General features: G+C 52.7%; 2 protein-coding genes and 1 long non-coding RNA gene across 5 annotated transcripts in view; 1 reads left to right on the top strand and 2 right to left on the bottom strand.

Moving 5' to 3' along the window:
• Positions 1–10,623, bottom strand: part of ZAN (zonadhesin) — a 39,466-nt gene extending 28,843 nt beyond the window's left edge. The window contains 13 exon segments of the mRNA XM_058711342.1: positions 96–722; positions 1,196–1,280; positions 1,563–1,834; positions 2,353–2,499; positions 2,643–2,721; positions 2,916–3,007; positions 3,814–3,978; positions 6,620–6,774; positions 7,476–7,561; positions 7,717–7,988; positions 8,161–8,307; positions 8,796–8,848; positions 10,013–10,623. Of these exon segments, the coding sequence (XP_058567325.1) occupies positions 96–722; positions 1,196–1,280; positions 1,563–1,834; positions 2,353–2,499; positions 2,643–2,721; positions 2,916–3,007; positions 3,814–3,978; positions 6,620–6,774; positions 7,476–7,561; positions 7,717–7,988; positions 8,161–8,307; positions 8,796–8,848; positions 10,013–10,089 (2,257 nt within the window). The 5' untranslated portion in view covers positions 10,090–10,623.
• Positions 4,456–19,371, top strand: LOC131501342 (uncharacterized). Of its 3 annotated transcripts, none has more exons than XR_009256757.1 (4): positions 4,456–4,581; positions 6,215–6,312; positions 18,738–18,880; positions 19,262–19,371. It is a non-coding gene; the product is annotated as an uncharacterized LOC131501342 (long non-coding RNA). The 3 variants fall into 3 exon arrangements; XR_009256755.1 differs by having other exon boundaries at positions 18,676–18,880; XR_009256756.1 differs by having other exon boundaries at positions 6,215–6,316; positions 18,676–18,880.
• Positions 17,437–19,264, bottom strand: EPO (erythropoietin). The gene is given in 5 exon segments (XM_058711343.1): positions 17,437–18,127; positions 18,295–18,474; positions 18,722–18,808; positions 19,050–19,221; positions 19,223–19,264. Coding segments are annotated over 5 exon segments (615 nt in total). The 5' UTR covers positions 19,243–19,264; the 3' UTR covers positions 17,437–17,971.
• Positions 19,372–19,918: the final 547 nt, after the last annotated feature.

The raw sequence follows: 19,918 nt of genomic DNA, 5'->3' as shown, positions 1-19,918 counted from the left end.
TGGGGATGGTGGGCCTTTCAGTGGGGACGGTGGGTTTTTCTGTGGGAAGGGTAGGTTTTTCTGTATGGATGGTGGGTTTTCTGTGGGAAGGGTAGATTTTTCTGTGGGGATGGTGGGCCTTTCAGTGGGCATAGTGGGTTTTTCTATGGGGACAGTGGACCTTTCAGTGTGGATGGTGGTCCTTTCAGTGTGGACAGTAGGTCTTTCTGTGTGGACAATGGGCTTTTCTGTGGAGATACTGGGCTTTTCAGGGGGTATAGTGGACTTTTTAGTGGGGATGGTAGGCTTTCCAGTGGGGATGGTAGGTTTTCCAGTGGAGATGGTGGGCTCTTTGGGAAGGACAGTGGTCTCTTCAGAGGGCACAATGGTCTCTTCAGAGGGGACAGTGGGTTTTTTAGTGGGAATAGTGGGCTTTTCTGTTGGGACTATGGGCTTTACTGTGGTGACAGTGGGTTTTTCTGTGAGGGCCATAGGTTTTATTTGGGGTGTCATAGGTTTTTCTGTGGGGGTCATGGGTTTTCCTGTGAGGGCCATGGGTTTTTCTGTGAGGACAGTGGATATTTCACTGGGGACAGTGGGTTTTTCTGTGGTGGCCATAGGTTTTTCTTTGGGGACTGTAGGTTTTTCTGTGGGAGTCCTAGGTTTTTCTGTGGAGACAAGGGTTTCAGAAGGCCCAGTGGGGGGAACTGGAGATTTGGAAGGAAGCACTGTTGGCATAGTTCCTGCAAAGAAAAAACAAACAAACAAACAAACAAACCCTGGAGTTTAGTCGAAACCAGACCACCACCCTCTTCACTCACTTCCAATTGGAGTGGGTGGCCTCAAAGGGTAATTTATTCACACCTCTCCTTCTACTCCCAACCCCAACCTTCACTCAACGAACTCTCAACAAGCACTGCTCCTAATAAATATCAGACGTCATGCCAGATACAAACGACACAACATGAATAGGATGTGGGTCCTCCCTTCAGGATCGCCATCTACTGGGTAAGGAATTCTGGATCTAGCCACAGAAATTCACTGCATCAAAGTCACATGCGCACACGCAAGCATCCTGATGCCACCGAGAAGGCAGAATGTAGAACACAAAGCAGTGTGAAAATACAAGCACAGGAGAGAACTTGATTTTCAGCCATCTGACAGATGGTCATCCCAGAGCACCGCCCCCTTTCCGGGGCCTTGAGTTTTGTTTTACCTCTACAAGTCCCGTGATTGATCAAGATAAAACCCACAGCGACAACAAAGGCAGTGTTGGTCCCTCTGATGGCCTCCAATATCAGCTGAAGGGAATGAAGGACAGAGAAGAGAGAAGTCCAACTGAATCCATGGCACCTCAAGGATTCTCCCAGACAGCCTGTCCTCTGCCAAAAGGTCACCTTGTTCTAGGCTCAACAGTCCAATTCTGCCCTCACTCCTTTTCAGGATGCAGATATCCCTCTCAGGGACACTGAGTTCACCTCTGCTCTGCCCCCTTTCCAGCGTCCCATCTCCTCAGCCCTGATTGTCCCCGGGTACTATGTCCCCCTCACCGGGCCCCACACAGGGCCCACTCTGTCTCTCACCTGCATGGGCTGTTGATGCCCCGAAGGGATAGTGACGGAGGTGTTCAGCCAGTCGGGGCTCTGAGACCCAACGCGGTGCCAGAGAGAAGTCGGGAAACTGCCTGCGGGACTCTCCAGCAGGAGACTGAGTTTAGCGCCCTCTCCTAGGCCATACATGTGGTAAGCAAACTCCACACAGATCGCACTCAGGGCACAGAAGGGCCGGCTCACCAGTCTGCAAGACTGGCCTGCCTCAGAGAACTTGTCAGCCTCGAAATAGATATAGCGACCTTCTGGGCAAAAGAAGGGAATCAAAAGAAAGGCAAGATGACACCCCCACCCCCACCCTGAGGACACTCTCGTGTTGTTTTCCCTAGCAACACCTTGCAAACGAGGGTTTGACGCGAACACCCAAACTCCCCACGCTGTAAGCGGGTTTTTTTTTTCCTACTTGTTTTGGACTTCTAACTGAAGAAGGTAGGATCAGAAAGAAAGGGAAAACCAAACGAGCAACCCAGATTCCTTTGCTGGCTGCACCAGTAAATGTCTTAACTGAAAATGAGATTGTGGATTTTGAAGGCTCGGGCTCAGTGAAGTGAGTTGCCTGGATTTTCTGGCGGTTTCAGTGACCCCACAGGCAGGAGAATCTTCAACCCGTTCGATTTCTGTCATCTCCCCAGCTCGGACCCATGGTGGCTTCCCAATAAACACCTGCCGGCTGACCGTCGCCACCTATAATATCTTCTCCCAGGAATCATACCAGCCAACTCCCCAGTAATTCGTTGGCTTGGGAGATCCTCAATCTCCTCACCTCCATTAAGGGAACCTCCAAAAGCACCTGTACCCTGGATGTGCATATTTTTACTTCCCCGGGTCCAGCGTCCACCATCCCCTGATGCCTGGGCCCAGTCACAGAAGGGATGGGCATCATCGTCAAAGTCACACTGAGGAAAGCTCTCTAGGGGATCAAAATGGGAGATGTGAGAAATTTGGGCCATGCCCTCTATTTCTCCCCAATCTTACCCTCCCACCCCCCCCACCCCCACCGCCCGTTTTGATGATCTGGTGGAGGCCCTGCTCCTCCCAGGGCCTTGCTCTCACCCCCACAGGGAGCAATGCTGATAGCATCCACTGCCACAGCTGGCTCTGGGGTCTCTCCAAACACACCCACCACAGTGAACTGAAGAGAGAGAGAGAGAGAAAGGGGACTGGGAGTGAAAAAAGAGCCCAAATGCCCAAACCACCCCCCCACCATCTAATTTTACTCTATTCAGGAACCCAGACACCCTACCCCCAGCGCCCAGACCCTCACTCCACTTCAATATCAGAAGTGCCTACCCTGTGCAAGGGGTCCTGACCTTTGCTCCTCTGTACCTGAATTTGTCCCTGGGCTGTGTAATTGACAGTAACAGGCTGCCAATTAGGTCCAGGTTGTCCTGAGAAGAGAGTGTGTTTCCTGATGCTGCCTGCAAATGAAAGGAATCAGAGAGAGAATTGACTTATTAAGGGGACTGAAAATGACCTCAAACCTGTACTCAGGGGGCGCCTGGGTAGCTCCGTGGGTTAAGCGTCTGACTTTGGCTCAGGTCATGATCTCACAGTCTGTGAGCTCGAGCCTCACGTCGGGCTCTGTGCTGACAGCTCAGAGCCCGGAGCCTGCTTCACATTCTGTGTCTCCCTCTTTCTCTGTCCCTCCCTTGCTCACGCTCTGTCTCTCTCTCTGTCTCTCAAAAATAAACAATTTTTGGGGCGCCTGGGTGGCGCAGTCGGTTAAGCGTCCGACTTCAACCAGGTCACGATCTCGCGGTCCGTGAGTTCGAGCCCCGCGTCAGGCTCTGGGCTGGCGGCTCAGAGCCTGGAGCCTGTTTCCGATTCTGTGTCTCCCTCTCTCTCTGCCCCTTCCCCCGTTCATGCTCTGTCTCTCTCTGTCCCAAAAATAAATAAACGTTGAAAAAAAAAAATTAAAAAAAAAAAAAATAAACAATTTTTAAATTAGGAAAAAAAATCCCATACTCAGAAAGAGGAGTAGCTAAGGGAATACTGGGAGTGTATCCCCCTCTCCCAAAAGCAAGCACTTCCTTCTCTCTCACTCTCCTGGTACTTTTATCTGTTTTTCTAGAAGCCAGCACTCTCCCAGCTCCCCAATTCTACGCCACACAATAATCTTGCATATATCCTAGATTTCCCTAGAAATATGGGATGCCCCATATTTTCCTGTCAACTCAACCCTGGGAGACGAGATAAGCATAAATCCTGCAAATGCCAGTCTCACCCAAGACAGAAGCATAGATGGCGAGGGCTGCACCAGGTGACTGGACATAGAGGATGTAGTGGAAGGACAGGCTCAAACAGCCAGAGGACTGGCTCAGGGGACTCAGGAGGACAGATTTCTGCCGCGGTTTTGCATTCTTGGGGTCCAGGAGCATGTAGAAGCCACCTATAAAGTAAAAGGCCAGTTAGGTGGAGTGGCTGAAATTGGGGGATAGGACCCTGTGACCGCAGGGGTCCCGGGCCTGGGAAGCCCCAACAGCTGCCTAGGATCGGCCAGCGATGAGGTGGGCCTCCATCTGTCCGAGGCCTTCGAACTTTCCAGAAATGCTTGGCAAGACTGGGTAAGGGCGCAGGCACCACCATATGAAACGCAGCATCCTCTCAGAAGCAGCAGCCAGAACCTTGTCCTTTGGGTTGTGACGCTTTAGGTCCCCCAGGGTCATATCCTCTTCCTTTTCTGGACCCACGGCACAAAGCTGATTCACACAAACTGGTGAGAGAGGACTGGTCTGACGCCTAGAAGCCGGCATCTTCCCACCCCACCCCCTCCGGCAGTTCAAGCAGCCAATCAACCTGGACCTCGCTCCGTGACGCAACTGGTAGCCGGGGGAAAAAGTTAGGCTGCGCAGGCGCGCTGCGTCTTGACTCCCGAGCGGTCTTGCCTGGTGAGCGCGCACGCACCAGGCCTGGAAAGGCGGCCTCGGGGAGACCGAAAAGAGGGCAGAAGGGGAGGGAAGAGAAAAGAGAGGAAACATCAGGGAAGGAGGAGGTAAGGGGAAGGAGGGAAGTGGTAAATGGTGAAAGAAAACGCCAGGAGGGCGCTAATGGGATAGCTGGTTGGTGGAAAGGAGAAGTGGGAGTAAAAGAAAAGACGGAAAAATAGAAGGAAGCAAGCTGGAAAAAGGAGGAGAGAGAAGATGGAAACAACAACCAACATTTACTGAAACTACTGAGGCTCGGCTTGGGGGTGCTAATACTGGGAGGCGGGGGTGATGCGGAGATGGGCTGGCCCTGCCCTGATCTCCAGGGCTTCGGAAGGGAAGGGGAGAGGAGGTTCTCAGGGTCTTTCTAGAAGGCGGACCTCGGAGGCAGCAGGAACAGCAAGAAAGCTCAGAGGAAGGAGATCTTGCATTTGGAGTGAGCAGAAAGGGCTTCTGGGCGCTGGGGGCAGACGGAGAGGAAAAGGACAGAAAAATGAAGGGAGAGGATTGAGAATGGAGAAATGCAAGGGGCCAGAGAACAAAGAAGAGAATTTAGAAAAGAAATCAGGGAGCGGGGTTCTCATGTTTGACCTGCACAGCTTGGCGTGCGTGGCATGTGCTCTGTGAGGACTGGAGAGGCACGTTGTGTGGAGAAGACAGGAAGAGAGGTAGCTGCTGTGGGCGAGAGAAAAGGAGCAGAGAGGCACAGGGAAGGAAGGAAGGAAGGAAGGGAGGAAGGGAGGGAGGGGGGTGGGGGAGAAAGTAGAAAGGGGGAAGGAAGGGAGGGAGGGGTCATCCGTGAAAAGAAAAGCCCAGCCTAGAGCACAGAGAGAGATGGTGGGAAAGAAGCTACGGACAGACATGGATGCAATGGAAGAGGAAACATATTGCCTGGCTTATTACAAAAGCCTTGTAACTATATACATATGTATATGTTTATTTTAGAGAGAGAGCACGCACACGTGTGTGAGTGGGGGAGGGGCAGAGAGAGAGGGAGGCAGAGAATCCAAAGCAGACTCCAGGCTCAGAGCTGTCAGCACAGAGCCCGACATAGGGCTCGAACTCACGAACCATGAGATCACAACCTGAGCCAAAGTCGGACATTTAACCGACTGAGCCACCCAGTTGCCATATTGCAAAAGCTTTCTAAATGGCCTCTCTGCATCTGCCTTTGGCCGTTCCCTTTAGCGTATTCTCAATGCAAAAACAAAAACAAAAAACCCCAGGTGATCCTTTTAAACGTAAGGCAGATTTAGTCACTCCTCTGTTCCAAATCCTGCAAAGGCTCCCCATCCACATCCACATAGAATCAAAGCCACAGTCCCGACCATGGCCTTCAAGGCTCCAAGTCATCAGCCCTGCCTAGGACTGCTCTAAGCTCCTCTTCTCTATCCTTGCTAGGTGGCCTCTTGTATCTCAGCACCTCCCCTACCTCCTAGCTCACTGCTACCTCAGGACCTTTGCATGGCTGGCCCCTCTGCTTAGAATGTTCTTCCCCTCTATATGTTCACTCCGTCACTCCTTCACTTGCTTCAAGTTTATGCTCAAATATGACCTGAATGAGACCTACCCTGACACCTTGTTTAAAACTCACACCCCCCCCCCACCGCCTTAACTCCTGCACTCCCAATCCCCTCATTTTGTTTGACTTTCATTTTTCAATAGTCCTGCTATAACTATATAATTTATTTCTTGTTTTAGGAACCATCTTCCTCTCACCCCCTGCCACTCCTAGTCTGTTTTGTAAGCTGATGTATCTCAAGGGCCTGGAACAGCACCTGGCACATCATAGGCGCTCAGTAGGTACTTGTTGAATGAATGGATGAATGAATGAATGAAGAATGCATGAATGAATGGTGCCAGGGAAGGGAGGTGAGGAGTAGGCTGTGTTGGGTCTGCCCGGTGGGGTTTGTGGGATGGCAGTAGGGGAAGCTGGGGTGTGGAGTTTGCTTTCTGCTGAGTAACTTGCGCTCAGCGAGGTTTGAGGTTGCTGGGGCTTACGTCCCATGGCAGTTACTGTGCGGTAGTCCGGCAAACATCGTAAACTCCTGCAGAGGTCACTAGAAGCCCACAAAGTCAAAGGACGGAAGTGTGCTCATTACTCACCACCAGGGCTAGAGAAATCGTCCTCAGGCCCCACTTTCAGCACCCCGGAAGACCCCTTCTTCTGGACCCACTTGGCCCCAGAGGCTGTCGGGATCCAGCTCCAGCCACAGAGATCATTTGGAATGTCAAAGCTGCACATTTGCATCATGCAGACTGAGGGGAGAAAGAGCAGGGTGGGGAGGGAGGGAGGATTTAGCTTGTTCTAGAAAGATGCAGCTCTCAAAAGTATACCCCAGTGTGGGCATACTCAGAATTCTGAGTCCCAATACTGTGGGACCCAATTCTGAGTCAGAATACTGCGAGCCACGGTGGGCTTTGGAGCCAGATACAATTCCACTCCTCAACGGCTTATTCCTGGGACATGTTACAGAACCTGCCCAAGCCTCAGTTTCCTCATCTATAACTGGGAACGACAGCACCCGCCTATCTCACTTTAGATCATTTGTGGAGAGCCACTAGTACAATCCTGTGCCCAGTAAGTGTTAATTACTTGGACTCAGCTTCTGGAATTTTCCTTCACTTGAGTTTGCTCCCCTTGAATCTCTATATGTCAGCTTAGAGGGCTGATTTGGGATGGATCTGGGGGAACAGCTGGAGTGACCAGACATCCAGTTTTGCGCAGGGACTGAGGCATTCCTGAGATGCAGGACTTTCTGTGCGAAACTGGGGACAGTTCAGGGCAACCCAGACTCGGTTGGTCACTCTCGGAAAGCTATCACCACAACCGTGTTCAAAGGGAACCTCTCCTTAGGCGTAGGTGCTTCGGGATTCAAAGGTGTGCGGTGTGGAAGTAGAGGGAAGCCAGAGCTGGGCGGATGGTGGAGGCAGAGAGAGAAGGAGGGACAGGGGCTCCCTCCGATTGCAGGAGCCCCTGTGGATGGAGATGGCATCCAGAGCAGTGTCCAGGTAAGCCGTGCTGCCCCTCACTCCTTCAAACATCACCTGTGGGAGAAAGGAGGGGACCACGCGGCCTGTAAGCTCCTTTGCCTCAGGCCCCCACTTTTCCTGTCTGAATTCGGGTGGCCCGGCCCCTCCTGCCCCCACCCACCCAGATTCGCCCCCGGGGCCCAAGACTCTGCCCTCTGCCGCACCCTCACCCGCCTGGGCAGGGCAAGCCCCATAGGCACGGTGACAGCGGTGGGAATCCAGGAGGGGCTCTGGGTGTTAGTACGTTTCCAGAGCAGGCTGGGACGCTTCTTCTTGGTGCCTCTGAGCAGCAGCAGTTTGAGCTGGGCGCCCCACGAGAGCCCGAACAGGTGGTAGGCGAAGTGCACGCAGAGGGGGCCTTGCTCCCATACGGGGGGGCTGCGTAGGCGGGCCACCCCGCCCCGGTGGAAGGTGCTTGATGCCATGTGCAGGTAGTAGCCCTCTGCGGGAGGCAGAGCCCAGGATGATGAGGAGGCCCTCCCCGCCTTGAGGGCTGCCCTCCCACCCCCTTCCCAGAGCCCAGGCGTCCACTTCCAGCTGCCTCCCTTCTCCCCGCACCTGCGTCTGCCCACGCCTACCTCCTAGCTGTCTCCTTAAACCTTAGGCTTCCTTACCTCCGTTGGGGTAGCCCCCGGGGGGACCCGTACTGCCGATGGGGGAGGGTCCACTGGCTCGAGTCCAGTCCCCGTCATCTGTGGACACTTGGGTCCAATCACAGAGGGGGTTGGAGTTATTCTCAAAGTCACACTGAGTGAGAACAGCTGGGAAGAAAGGGCCGCTCTGAGGCCAGGAGAGGGGAGAGGGCCAGCCCCAGAGCCAAACTGGGGGTCGGGGGTTAGCAGGATTCCTTAGCTTAGAGAAGGCAGCCACTATGTGGGTCCAGAGCACAGATTTGGAAAAGAGAATCTGAGAAATAAGAATCTCGTAGGAGAAATTCAGGGTGGGGTGGGGCAGGGCAGAATGACTTCTAGGACAGGGGTCGCACACTGAGGTCCCGGGGGGTGGGTTCATCTGGGCAGACAGGCTTTGTCTGGATGCATACATTTTGCTGTTGTTAATCTGAACACGAATCTTCTAGGTAGGGCTTAGACTCCACTCTTCCATGGTCCCTCCACCCTCTATTCATCCAAGGACTGCCCTCCACACATCATTATGTGTTTATGCCATCGCCCAGCCCAGAGGGCCCTTGAGGTGGCCACCCTGCCCTGGGGAAGGAGAAAGGTCTGAGTGGTGCTGGTTTCCAACTCACAGTTATCCCTAGAGTTGCGGGCAACTGGCTTCCATTCTGAAGGCTTCCCCTTCCTTGGGGTTGGAGAAGGAAAAAGAAAAGTAATACTTGTCATCATCAAGAATCATAAGCCTCATTGATCGTGAGCTTTCTGAGTGGTCCTTCATGAAGGATTTCTTGGTATTCATACTGCACCAAAGTGTAGGCAGCGAACATATATTTGTCTTCTTTAAGGTTTTCGAAAGGCCGGGCGCTTGGGTGGCTCGGTCGGTTGGGCGACTGACTTCGGCTCAAGTCATGATCTCACTGCTTGTGGGTTCGAGCTGCACATCAGGCTCTGTGCTGACAGCTCAGAGCCTGGAGCCTGCTTCGGATTCTGTGTCTCCTTCTGTCTCTATGGCCCTCCCCAACTTGTGCTCTCTCTCTCTCAAAAAATAAACATTTAAAAAAAAAAAAAAAAGAAGGCCCCCAACCTCCTCACGTTAAATTCTCATCTGTCTCCTAAAAATAATATAAAATAATGAGTGTCTCTCCTCGGAGCGCCTCACTGGTGCCCTCCGTGCCTCTGTGACGTGTGTTGGAGCCTCCCTGGAGGAGGAACCCGATCGCGTGTCTGGCAGTTCTCAAGCAGTGCCTCGGCGTTTACACCTGGGGACACCCCTTCCTTCGAGCTGAGGTCCTCTTGTGCTGAAGCCTAAGTTCTCCCCTTAGAGCGGGGACCCTGGGTCCCACGCTGCCCTAGCTACGTGCCACTGAACATACAGATGAATAACACGGGGATGGCGCCTCCTCGCCCTAGGAATAACGCACAGACGCTCACTGCGCCTCCCCAGATGGTGTAGGCCAAACAGAACAGCCCTTTGCCATCCATGCACAAGTTCGGCGTGCTCAAATCCCACAAAACAAGCTCCAGGACACCGAGCCATCTATCATTTCTTGCTGCCTCTACCGGAAGTCTCCTGTCTGCCGGGTTTGCCCTGGGTTTGGTCCATTTCCCGAAGGCCCAGCCTCTCCTCTCGTCTCTCCTTGTTCTTTCTAACATCTGGGCTCTGTCCTCTGAGCTTCTCACACTCCTCAGTTCTAGGCGCTTGGGTCGTGGGGTTCTCCCCACTGTTCCTGTTCATCATCCCCTTCCTCCCCACGGCTGTGCCCTTCATCGTTACCCTTTTGCCCCCTCCAGCTTTGCCCCCCCACTCTCCCCCAGAGTCACCCCAGATCACCCCCTGAGGCCCGCTTACCGGACAGGGGCAGGCATGTGGCCCTGGCCCCAGGCGGCCCCCACCAGCAGCACCAGAGTCCAGACTGGAGGAGCCATATGGGACCTCAGAGGCGGCTCTTAGGGAAGAGGGGAAGGCACAGTGAGCCCAGGCTACTTTATCTGTCCCTGACCCTCCTCTCTTGACATCCTTCCAGGGATGCCATGAAAACCAGACAGAGAACACCAGAACGCTCTGGGAAATGAAAACTACAAGGGTGGAAATTTAAAATCCAGTGAGAGGAAATAAGATGAGAGCAGGAGAGAAGGACCAAGAGAAAGACTTAGAGAAGCAGTCCAGAACGTCTAGCATCCAACCAAAGAGTTCAAATCAGAAGGACCAAAGGAAAAGAAAGGACTTCGGAAAAAAACACACGAGAAGATTTCATAGGACTGAGCTACAAGTCTCTTGATGAAAAGGGGTCTCTTATGATGGGTGCAAAGACACCCATGGAAGGTCTGACATGAGATTTCAGAGTATTGGGGGAGGAGGGGAGAGAAGACCCTAACCACTTTCAGATAGAAAGAAGCAGGTCACATACTAAGGATCAGGAGTCACCATGGCATCAGGCTTTTCAATAGCAACCAGGGGTTCTAAGAGGCCGTGGAACATTGTCTGCAGAATTCCAACAGAAAATCATTTCAAATCTAAGATTCTATAGCTGGCAAAAATGGCAAAAACGACTGGCAGGTTATTACTGGCAAAGAATCGAAAAAGACAAGTCCCAGAGGAAGACGTACCACCAGCCAGTAAACATCGGAGATGTCCTGCTTCACTAGCGATAAGGAAAATGCTAATCAAAACTACAACAGTCACATTGACAACCATTTAAGAGATTGAAGGCATTGGGCATTGGCCAGGATGTGGGTAGACACACTCAAATACATTGATGCTAAGACTCTGTGTTGGTGAAAACTTCTTCAAAGTTAATCTGAAACTCTCAAACTTCCTGACATGCACGTCTTTGACCCCGCCTTACTTTTCCAAGCATCTTCCCATAGAAATACCTATTTGCACAAAATAGTAATAGAAATGCCTTTTTGCACAAAGCTGGGCACATCTTAAAGTTGGTAATTGTGGCACTGATTAGAGTAGGAAAAAAAAAATCGAGATTACCCAAACGTTTGCCAGCAGAGATGCGGTTGGATCATAGTCAAGGACTATTTTTCACATGGAGGAATATTATGTACATATTAAAAAGAATGGCACTCCTCCAAAAGTTAAAAATAGAATTACCATAGGGCCCAGCAATTCCACTTTTGGCTGTATACCCAAAAGAATTGAAAGCAAAGATGAAGAGATAGATAACCTGGTCACCCATGTTTATGGTGGCATTATGCACCATAGCCAAAAGGTGAAGGCGACCCAAAGTCCACAAAGCCAAAAACTATGGCACATACATACAATACCATTCAGCCTTTTTTTTTAATGTTGATTTTTAATTTTTTTATTTTTTGAGAGAGACAGTGTGAACAAGGGAGGGGCAGAGAGAGGGAGACACAGAATCTGAAGCAGGCTCTAGGCTCCCAACTGTCAGCACAGAGCCCAACGCGGGGCTCGAACTCGCAAACTGCGAGATCATGACCTGAGCCGGAGTCGGATGTTTAACCAGCTGAGCCACCCAAGCGCCCCTCGTTCAGCCTTTAAAATGAAGGATGTTCTGACACATGCTGCAACACTGAGGACATTATGCTAAGTGGAATAAGTCTGACACAGAAAGACAAATAGCATATGATTCCGCTCATAGGAGATGCCTACTGTAGTCAAGCTCATAGAGACAGAAAATAGAATGGTGGTTGACAGGAATAAGGAGTTTTTGTTTCACGGGGACAGAATTTCAGCTAAGGAAGATGTGAAGGTTTTGTGGATGGCCAGTGGTGATGATGTCACAACGCGAATGTACTTAATGCCACTGAACTGCACACTTAAAAATGGTTAAGAAGAGGTTTGCCTGGCTGACTCGGTTGGAAAAGTGTGAGACTCTTGATCTTGGGGTCGTGAGTTCAAGCCCTATGTGGGGTACAGAGATAAATAAATTTTAAAAAAACAAAAAAAAATTTTTTTAAGAATTTTAATGGTTAAGATGACAAATTTTTTGTTGAGTATGTTACCACAATTAAAAAATAGTTTAAAAATATTAATTGATGTTATTACGCTTTGTTAAAGTTTATTCCTGGCTTAAGGAAAAACATAAAGAATGGTGATAGAGCTGTATGCTGTGATAGTGGAAAGGGATCCTGCGTATGTTATTAAATGAAAGAGGCCGGAAGAGTCCAGAATGCAGGCAACAGGAGGGATGAGCCACCTCTGGGAAGGGACGGAGGAGACCTTGCCGACACAGGTTTAGAGACTTTCTAAACCACAAAGAGGTGGTAATCAGACAAGATGGGAAGACACATCCGGGAAGGGAGAATGTTCCAAGCTTAGAGGGAGCATGACACTTTTTTGAAGAATGGTGTGGGGGCGGCGGGGGGGGCGGGGCACGGAGAGGCAGGGTCCCTGGCTTGGAGGACCTTGGATGCCAAAGCTTTGAAGGGCCACTAAAAGTTTTTAAGCCACCAGGGTGACTTGATTCCACGTTCATTCTCCAAAGGCTTCTGTGGCAGCCTCGGCAGATAAGGACCAAAGAGAGGCTGGTTGGAGCTGGAGAGACAGGAGGGGAGGCTGCGGAGGGCGAGGGATGGTGGTGCAGCTGGACAGTAACATCGAGACAGCAGGAGTGGGGAGAACTTTCCAGGAGCCAGGAACAGCGGTGCTTGTGGGCTAATCTAACCGCACCTCGTGTCCTCTTTGTTGCACAATTATTGTCCTCGTTTTCCATGTGTTGAAACTGAGCTCTTCGGAAATGAAGTCCGGCCCAAGAGCATGGCTCCGACGGTGCCCACAGTGTGGCCTGCAGACTCCCACCGTTGTGTTGGGAACATCCAGAGGAGGTCAGGGCCCCACCCCCACCCCAGCCACAGCCACAGCAGCTCTGGTTTGACCTGTTTCATAAATGGCAGTCCTACATAAGACTGCAGCGGAAGGGTGGTTTTGCCCCTTTTGAAAAGGCTGTTGACTCTCACCGCGCATATGGAGCCATATCTAGGCTGGAGGGCCGGTCAACAGCGAGCTGGCCTCTCCCGTCCAGATTTCCCATATCCCACCACACCCAGGTGTTTCTAAAAGCCTTCAGTTTCACTCCCTTCACCTTGGCAGCCCCCCATTCCCTATCATCAAATCCATGCCCAGCGCGGCTCAGTCGGTAGAGCATCTGACTCTTGGTTTCAGCTCAGGTCATGATTTCATGGTTGTGGGATTGAGCCACACGTTGGGCTCTGTGTGGACAGCAAGGAGCCTGCTTGGGATTCTCTCTCTCTCTCTGCCCCTACCCCACTCATGAGCATGTCCTCTCTCTCTCTCTCTCTCTCTCTCTCTCTCTCTCTCTCAAAATGAATAAACTGTAAAAAAACTAAAAAAAAAAAATCTATGCCCAGGGGTACATCAAAGAGGGAAGTCCTAACCCCCTTCGCAGTCCTGGGGATTCCTGCCCATGTGAGCCCAAAGGGACTGTGTAGGGGTCCGATCTGGGGAGAGAGCAATCCTCTGCCCCTTTTCATCAAAGTGGGGGATGTAATGGATGCCCGGCCCAAACCCTGATCTACCCTTTCTCCATACCAGGTTAGGAGAGCAGTCAAGAGACGACAGCGCCAGGAAATGGTTAACCCGGGGAAGAGCAACAGAAGTCAATTGATCCACAGCCCCTCCTGGTTGGGCAATAAGTCCTCCGAGGGCTGCTTTCGCTGACCTCTCTTTGGCGCCACAGAGCTGGACAATCTCAGCTTCCAACCTGTCCGGGGGTGGGGGTTGGTTCACAAGTCAGGACAGGAAGGGCTGGCGATGTGTGAGGGAGCCCCCAGGCTCTGCATTTTGGGGACTCATGAGTGCACAGAGACCCAGAGGGCTTGTGGCTTGACCAGCCTAGCAGCTGCAGGGATAGGTATGAGAGACCCTGGTATGTGGAAACCCTGGGGACCACTCCAGAGAAGTAAAGCCGGTCTTGGCTTCACTGTGTTTCTTTGGACACTTTACTCACCCTCTCTGGTCCTTAGTGTGTGCTTCTGTAAAATGGAGAGACTAGCACGGCTAAATTTTGTTTTGTTTTGTTTTAAAGCAGGAATTGTGTGTGGGTCATGTAATTTTTTTCCTAATCAATTTTTAAAAATCAAGAAGAGAGAGTTCATGGACATTTGGGCATGACTCATATAAGTTGGGAAACCATACTCCTGCCTGCTTTTCTGTTGCCAGTAATCTTTCATAATGTCACAGTTTTATGATGGAATTTTAGAGGAATTAACCTTGACCAGCTAGAGAAAAAAACAAAAAACAAAAAAAGTAGTTAACATTCAGCTTAGGTTGCAATGTCTAATGTTGCCAACTCAACTCCAGCAACACTTGTCTTCTTTGGTGAGAAGAGGATTCCGAGCAGTTCCAGGAACATCTTAGGTGACCTGTGAGCTGGGGTCAGGCAGGTGCATTTGGTCAGCCTGATGCTCAGGCCCAGGGAGAAGGTTTGGGCCAATAGGTGGCAGTCAAGGTGGGGTCTCCGGCTGCTGGAGGCGCCTGAGTTAGCCTCCAGTGCTGGAGACTTGGGTCTGGGAAGGGTGGGAGGTAACTTCTGCCCATCTAGGGAGGAAGGAGGAACCCCAGGCAGGGGATGGAGCAGGGAGGAGTTGATGGAGCAGGGAGTGAGAGATGGATGGGCCTAAAGCCTCATTGACCCAGAAGTGCTCCCTCTCCTCCAGCTGCTCCCTCTACGCTCCTTTCCCCGTGGTCCCCACTCGGGGCAGAAGAGGGAACCAGGGTCAGAGAACCTGGATCCTGGTCCTTATCTTCCTCTCAGTGTCTTACGGCCTGGGCACGGCCCATAATCTCTCTGAACCTTGGTTTCTTCCTCTGCAAAATGGAGATCCTCTACCATCTCTGCCTTCCTCTCTCAGTTAGGAGAGCAAATAAGAAAATGCCCCGAGAAAGCACCTTGTAAATCGCAAAGCACTCTACAAACACAAGGCAGTGCCATTAAACAATTATGTAACCGGCTGACTCAGAACTGGGCTGTGCCGGCTCCTGTCCTGCCAGGAAGTCAGAGGAGCTGGCTGGCTGTCGTTTACCTGGTGGGACTGAAGTTTTATTCTCCCCATCCGGCAAACGGGGATGATACTGAAGGTCCTCCTGTTTCGTGGATTGGTGGTGAGAATCACAGCAGGTCATGCCGGTGCCAGAGTTTAATAAGTTGCGAATCATCATCATAATAGTACAGAAGAGAGTTCACACTCCCTGCCTGTGCCTGAAAAACATCTGGAATCTGGAGACACCCTCCCTCCTTGGGTATCTATGTCGCTTCGCAGGGACTTGAGCCTTCACCAGGTCCTTCCCATCGGGGCCTGTCCATACAGTCACCTACAAAGCCGACTCTGTCCACGTTTATGAGCTCCTGTCTTTTTGTCTCCAGTGGGGAATACCCGCTTTCTCGGAGGACACCTGGGCTGTGAGTGGCGCAGATGATCATTTCATGTTTTTCTAAGCACTCAGCACAGAAGCTGGCACCCAGTAGGTACTCCGTTAAGTGTGGAATAAATGAGTTATGTGGGTTTTTTTTTTAAAGTTTTTTTATTTTTGAGAGAGAGAGAGACAGACAGGCAGACAGACAGAGTGCTAGTGGGGGAGGGGCAGAGAGAGAAAAGGAGAAAGAGACACAGAATCTGAAGGAAGCTCCAGGCTCCAAGCTGTCAGCACAGAGGCCGACGCAAGCCTTGAACTCACGAGCCATGAGATCAAGACCTGAGCCAGCGTCAGATACTTAACCAACTGAGCCACTAGGGCGCCCCATATGTTTCGAATGTTTTAACATACTGGCCCAGGTCATATAGTTGGGGTCCCTTAACTAGCTAGGTACCACATCAGGCTAAGATGTGCTTAGGGGTTGAGTCCTCAACCTTGTGTTCAGGTCCCAGCTGCCATTATTAGCTGCATTCCTTGGATTTCAGGACAACCCTCTTGACTTCAGTTCTGCCAGAGAGAAAGACAGATTCCTCCCTTCCTGATTCACAGCAGTGGGGCGAGAACCAGATGCCACCTGTGGAAACCGCAATACAAACTTCTATTGAAATGTGCCAAGATCGGAGCCTTAAGGGTTCTTTTGCAGGCCAATTTGTTTAGCATTTCCTAGTGGGGCCTGAAGAGGGCACTGTACCCCAGGAGCTGGATTGGCCAGGTGAAAATTCTCCTTTGGATCCACCCCTCTGTGGATTCCTCCCACCCCTGCCCCCATCACGCTCCTATACTTCACAAATACCCTCCAAGCCTGCAACCTACCCCTAATTTTTCCTGCTGCAGATTGCAAAACTTCTCTCTCTTTTGCATATTTTCAGGGGTGCAGCCTGACTTCTCTGTTTTGTGATAGAAACAGAGAGACTCATCCTCCCATATATGTTAATGGCCGGGATCTGGATCCTGATGCCGTTTTGTGTCATCTTTTGCTGTCTGCACTGGTCTTTCCTGGGCGGTACTTTACAGCGGAAGCATTATGTCTGGGAAGGAGTTTGAAGTTGATTGGCAGAGTAATGAGTAAAATTAGACGTAGGGATGGAGAGTGGAAGCCGTTTGTTCTGTGTCCCGTATCCCGGGGAAGCAGGGAGCAGGTAGGGATTCTGCGGAAGGAACAAGCAGAAGAGGGAAGGGGTCAGTGCTGGGGGAATTGGGGCTTCCTGTTGTCTGGACCTTGGCAGTGACTTTATTTCTTCATCTGTTCAATGGGAATGACAGTGGACACTTTCTCATAGAGTTGTGCAAGGAATCAAATGAAGTCGAGTAAGGGAACCACCTGGAAGAGCCATGCTCAGTGAGACCCTTGTCGGGGAAGGTGGCTCCTTCCGTGAGTTACAGGGTAGAGCATTAATAGTGACCATCCCCGGCAAGGAAAGAGGGCAGCGGGATTTAGAGGTGGCAAAGGCAGATACTGGGAATGTGGCTTTAGCCAAAGGCACCACAGAGAAGAAGTGAGAAATAATAAGGGTCTAGTATACAGGACTGGGAGCTGTCCCCAGCCACCAAAGGGACTCTTCCTCCTGGCTCCTGTTTCCTTGATGGCGGCTGTAACTCACTAAAGAGAGTTGCCAGCTGCCTACTGAGGAATAGCCTTGAATGGAGCCACCTTATTGACCAGCGTGGGCAGAGCTTGTGGCCTCAGGCCCAGTGGGGTCAAGAGGTCAGACAGGCCATGCGAGGCAGCACGTAGGGCCTGACCCCTAGTTTCCCAGGACTGCTGCCTGCTGCCAGGGTGGGAGCAGGGCCAGGGAAGTGGGGTGCTCCAGGGGAAAACAGAAAAGCCAAGAGCCATGTTGTGGTTTCAGTTCTTGCCGGTGAGATTGAAAAATACACAAGATGTGGACCCACTGGGAGCCAGGGGCCAGCCCCCATCCCATCTCCCTGGCTCCCACCACCCTGCGTCCGGCGGGCTCTTACTATCATGGGAGTGCCCATGAGACCTGGAGAATTCATGGCTCGCCACCTAAATTCTCCGGTCCCTCCTATCCCTGCCTGATGGGTGCACGAAGAGGCATCGGCCCTCCACCTTGTCCCGGCATCACGGTTCGGCAGGGCACCAAGATGAGTTTCGGTTTCTCCCCAGCAAGGCTCCATCCCCAAGTTTAAGCTTATTTCCTCCAAATTCCTCCTGCTTCGGGGCCTCAGGCTGGCCCTGTGACATCCTTAGATCTGAGTTGCGCTCTGGACAGTTCCTCTGGCCCTTGCGATGTCACCACTGGCCATGGAGTGTCCGTGGGACAGGCTGGTGCTGAGCTGATCACCCCCGACAGGGGTCAGGAGTGGTGGTGCAGAGGGCGTGGCACAGGCAGTGGTGGTAAGTGAGGTGGTGGACATGCCCGGGGTGGGAGCACCTGGTCACCTGTCTCCTCTTCGGCAGGCCTCCCCTGTGTACAGCGTCAGCTTTCCCCGCAGGAAGTTGGAGTAGACTCGGAAAAGTTTGCACAAAGTATCGACAGTGAATGTTCGGAGTGGAGCAGCAGAGGTTGCCTCTGGAAGGGAGGTGGCTTCCTTCTGCCAAGGAGAGAACAGAAGGTTACCGCAGTGCCGGGGCCCCTGGAGGGAGATGGGATTCAGGCTAGAATCGGGAGGGGGATGAGAGCCTCAGTATTTCTTGGCAGGGGTCCTTCTCCCATTTTACAGAAAGGGCAGAAAGAAGTGAGGCCCCCCCACCTACGCACCTGGGCTCCCAGTGCCCGAAGCAGGGAGGTGAGGCTGCGCAGGCTGCTGACGGCTTTATCCACATGCAGCTGCAGGGTCTCAGATGGCTGGGAGGAGTTGGCCAGCAGGGCCTGGCCCCGCAGGATGGCTTCTGAGAGCAGGGCGAGGCCCTGCCAGACTTCCACAGCCTGCTGCCCGACCTAAAGGGAGTGGACACTTGGAGTCAGCAGCCCAAGCCAGCCCCTCCGTCTCAGCAACCCCAAGCACCAAGCTGAGCAAATGAAGCCATGGAATCAGTTTTGTTGAATGAATGAATGAATGAATGAAGAAAGGAATAAATGAATGGACATACTGCATTCAGCCCTCACCTCCTCCTATCATTCTCCCTCCCACCCCAACAGGTTCCCAAGATGAGACTCCCCAAGAAGAAGGAAAACATAAACTCACGTCCATCCTCTTCCAGGTATAGAAGTTGACCTTGGTGTCTGGGACAGTGATATTCTCACTGAAGCTGCAGCCTTCAGCACAGCCCATCTGAAATGCACGACCCCTGAGTCAGGCTCCCCGAGGGCTCCCCTCCACCACTGCCCCTTACCTAGCTTCCAGGTATGCATTGGGGGTACCACTTTTATCATTGTTACTGGGGGTTCTGGCTTCCCACCTCCCTGAACCAAGTGCCAGGAAGGGGCTCAGCTTCCTGGATCTTGGAGGACCCCCCCCCCCCCAGGACTCCTGAGAGTGAGTTCTGTGGAATGTTTTGTGGAGGGGGCCTCACCGTGACATTTTCGGCCTCCCTGGCCTCCAGAATGTACCTCTCCAGGACTCGGCTGTCACAGATGAGGCGAGGGGGGGCGCCCAGGACTGGGAGGCCCAGGGGAAGCAGCAGCAAAGATAGCAGAAGCAGCAGGGCAGGACATTCTAGAAAAGAGTGCCAGGCTGAGTGTGTTTGGAGGAGCAGGTTCACACATCCCGTTCCTCTGCCCCCAGCTTGTCGCTCCCACCCCGAACCTTCCCAGCGCTCGGGTTCTGCCTCCTTGGCCTTCATTCAATCCCCGCCGCCGCCGCGGTGAGCACACCCCACCCCCCAAACTACCGGCATCCCCTTCTCCCGGGCAAACTTCAATCCCGGTGTGACAGAGGCTTCCCCTCTCGCAGATCCCGGGGATTGCTCCAAGACCCAGGTATCAGCTTCCTCCCCACGCACGGAGCCGCCCCTCTTCCCCCCGAACCCGCAAACCGCGTCCCCGTGCCCGGGTCAGATTTCACCTTTTCCCGGCGGCTCCGGGAGCCCTGCCGGCACGTGGAGGCTGCCCCACCCCCCTTGCCCTTCCGGGGTCCTTGGCAAGTTGTCGGTCCTTGAACCCGGCCACCTCGGGGCCACTCGCCCCAGCGGTAAATTCCTGCTCAAACAGGGGCCCAGGCGGGCGGGGGCTCCTCCAGCCGGCGGGTACTCACCGCACGACCCCATCTCCGCGCCTCCCCCGGCCCCTCAGCGACCAGGGGCTCGGCCGGCGCCCTTGCCGGGAGCCCTCATCCCGGGAAGCGCGGCGGGGCAGGGCCGGTCTCACGCCCTGAAGGAAGGGGCCACCGTCCGGGGGCCGCCGAGCCGGGGTCGCGCACAGCGAGCGCAGGACTGCTGGCCAC

The sequence above is a fragment of the Neofelis nebulosa genome, chromosome 18 (assembly GCF_028018385.1).
Source record: "Neofelis nebulosa isolate mNeoNeb1 chromosome 18, mNeoNeb1.pri, whole genome shotgun sequence".
Lineage (NCBI taxonomy): Eukaryota > Metazoa > Chordata > Mammalia > Carnivora > Felidae > Neofelis > Neofelis nebulosa.
The sequence above is the reverse complement of the archived record's forward strand: the minus strand, read 5'-3'. Positions and strand labels throughout refer to the sequence as shown.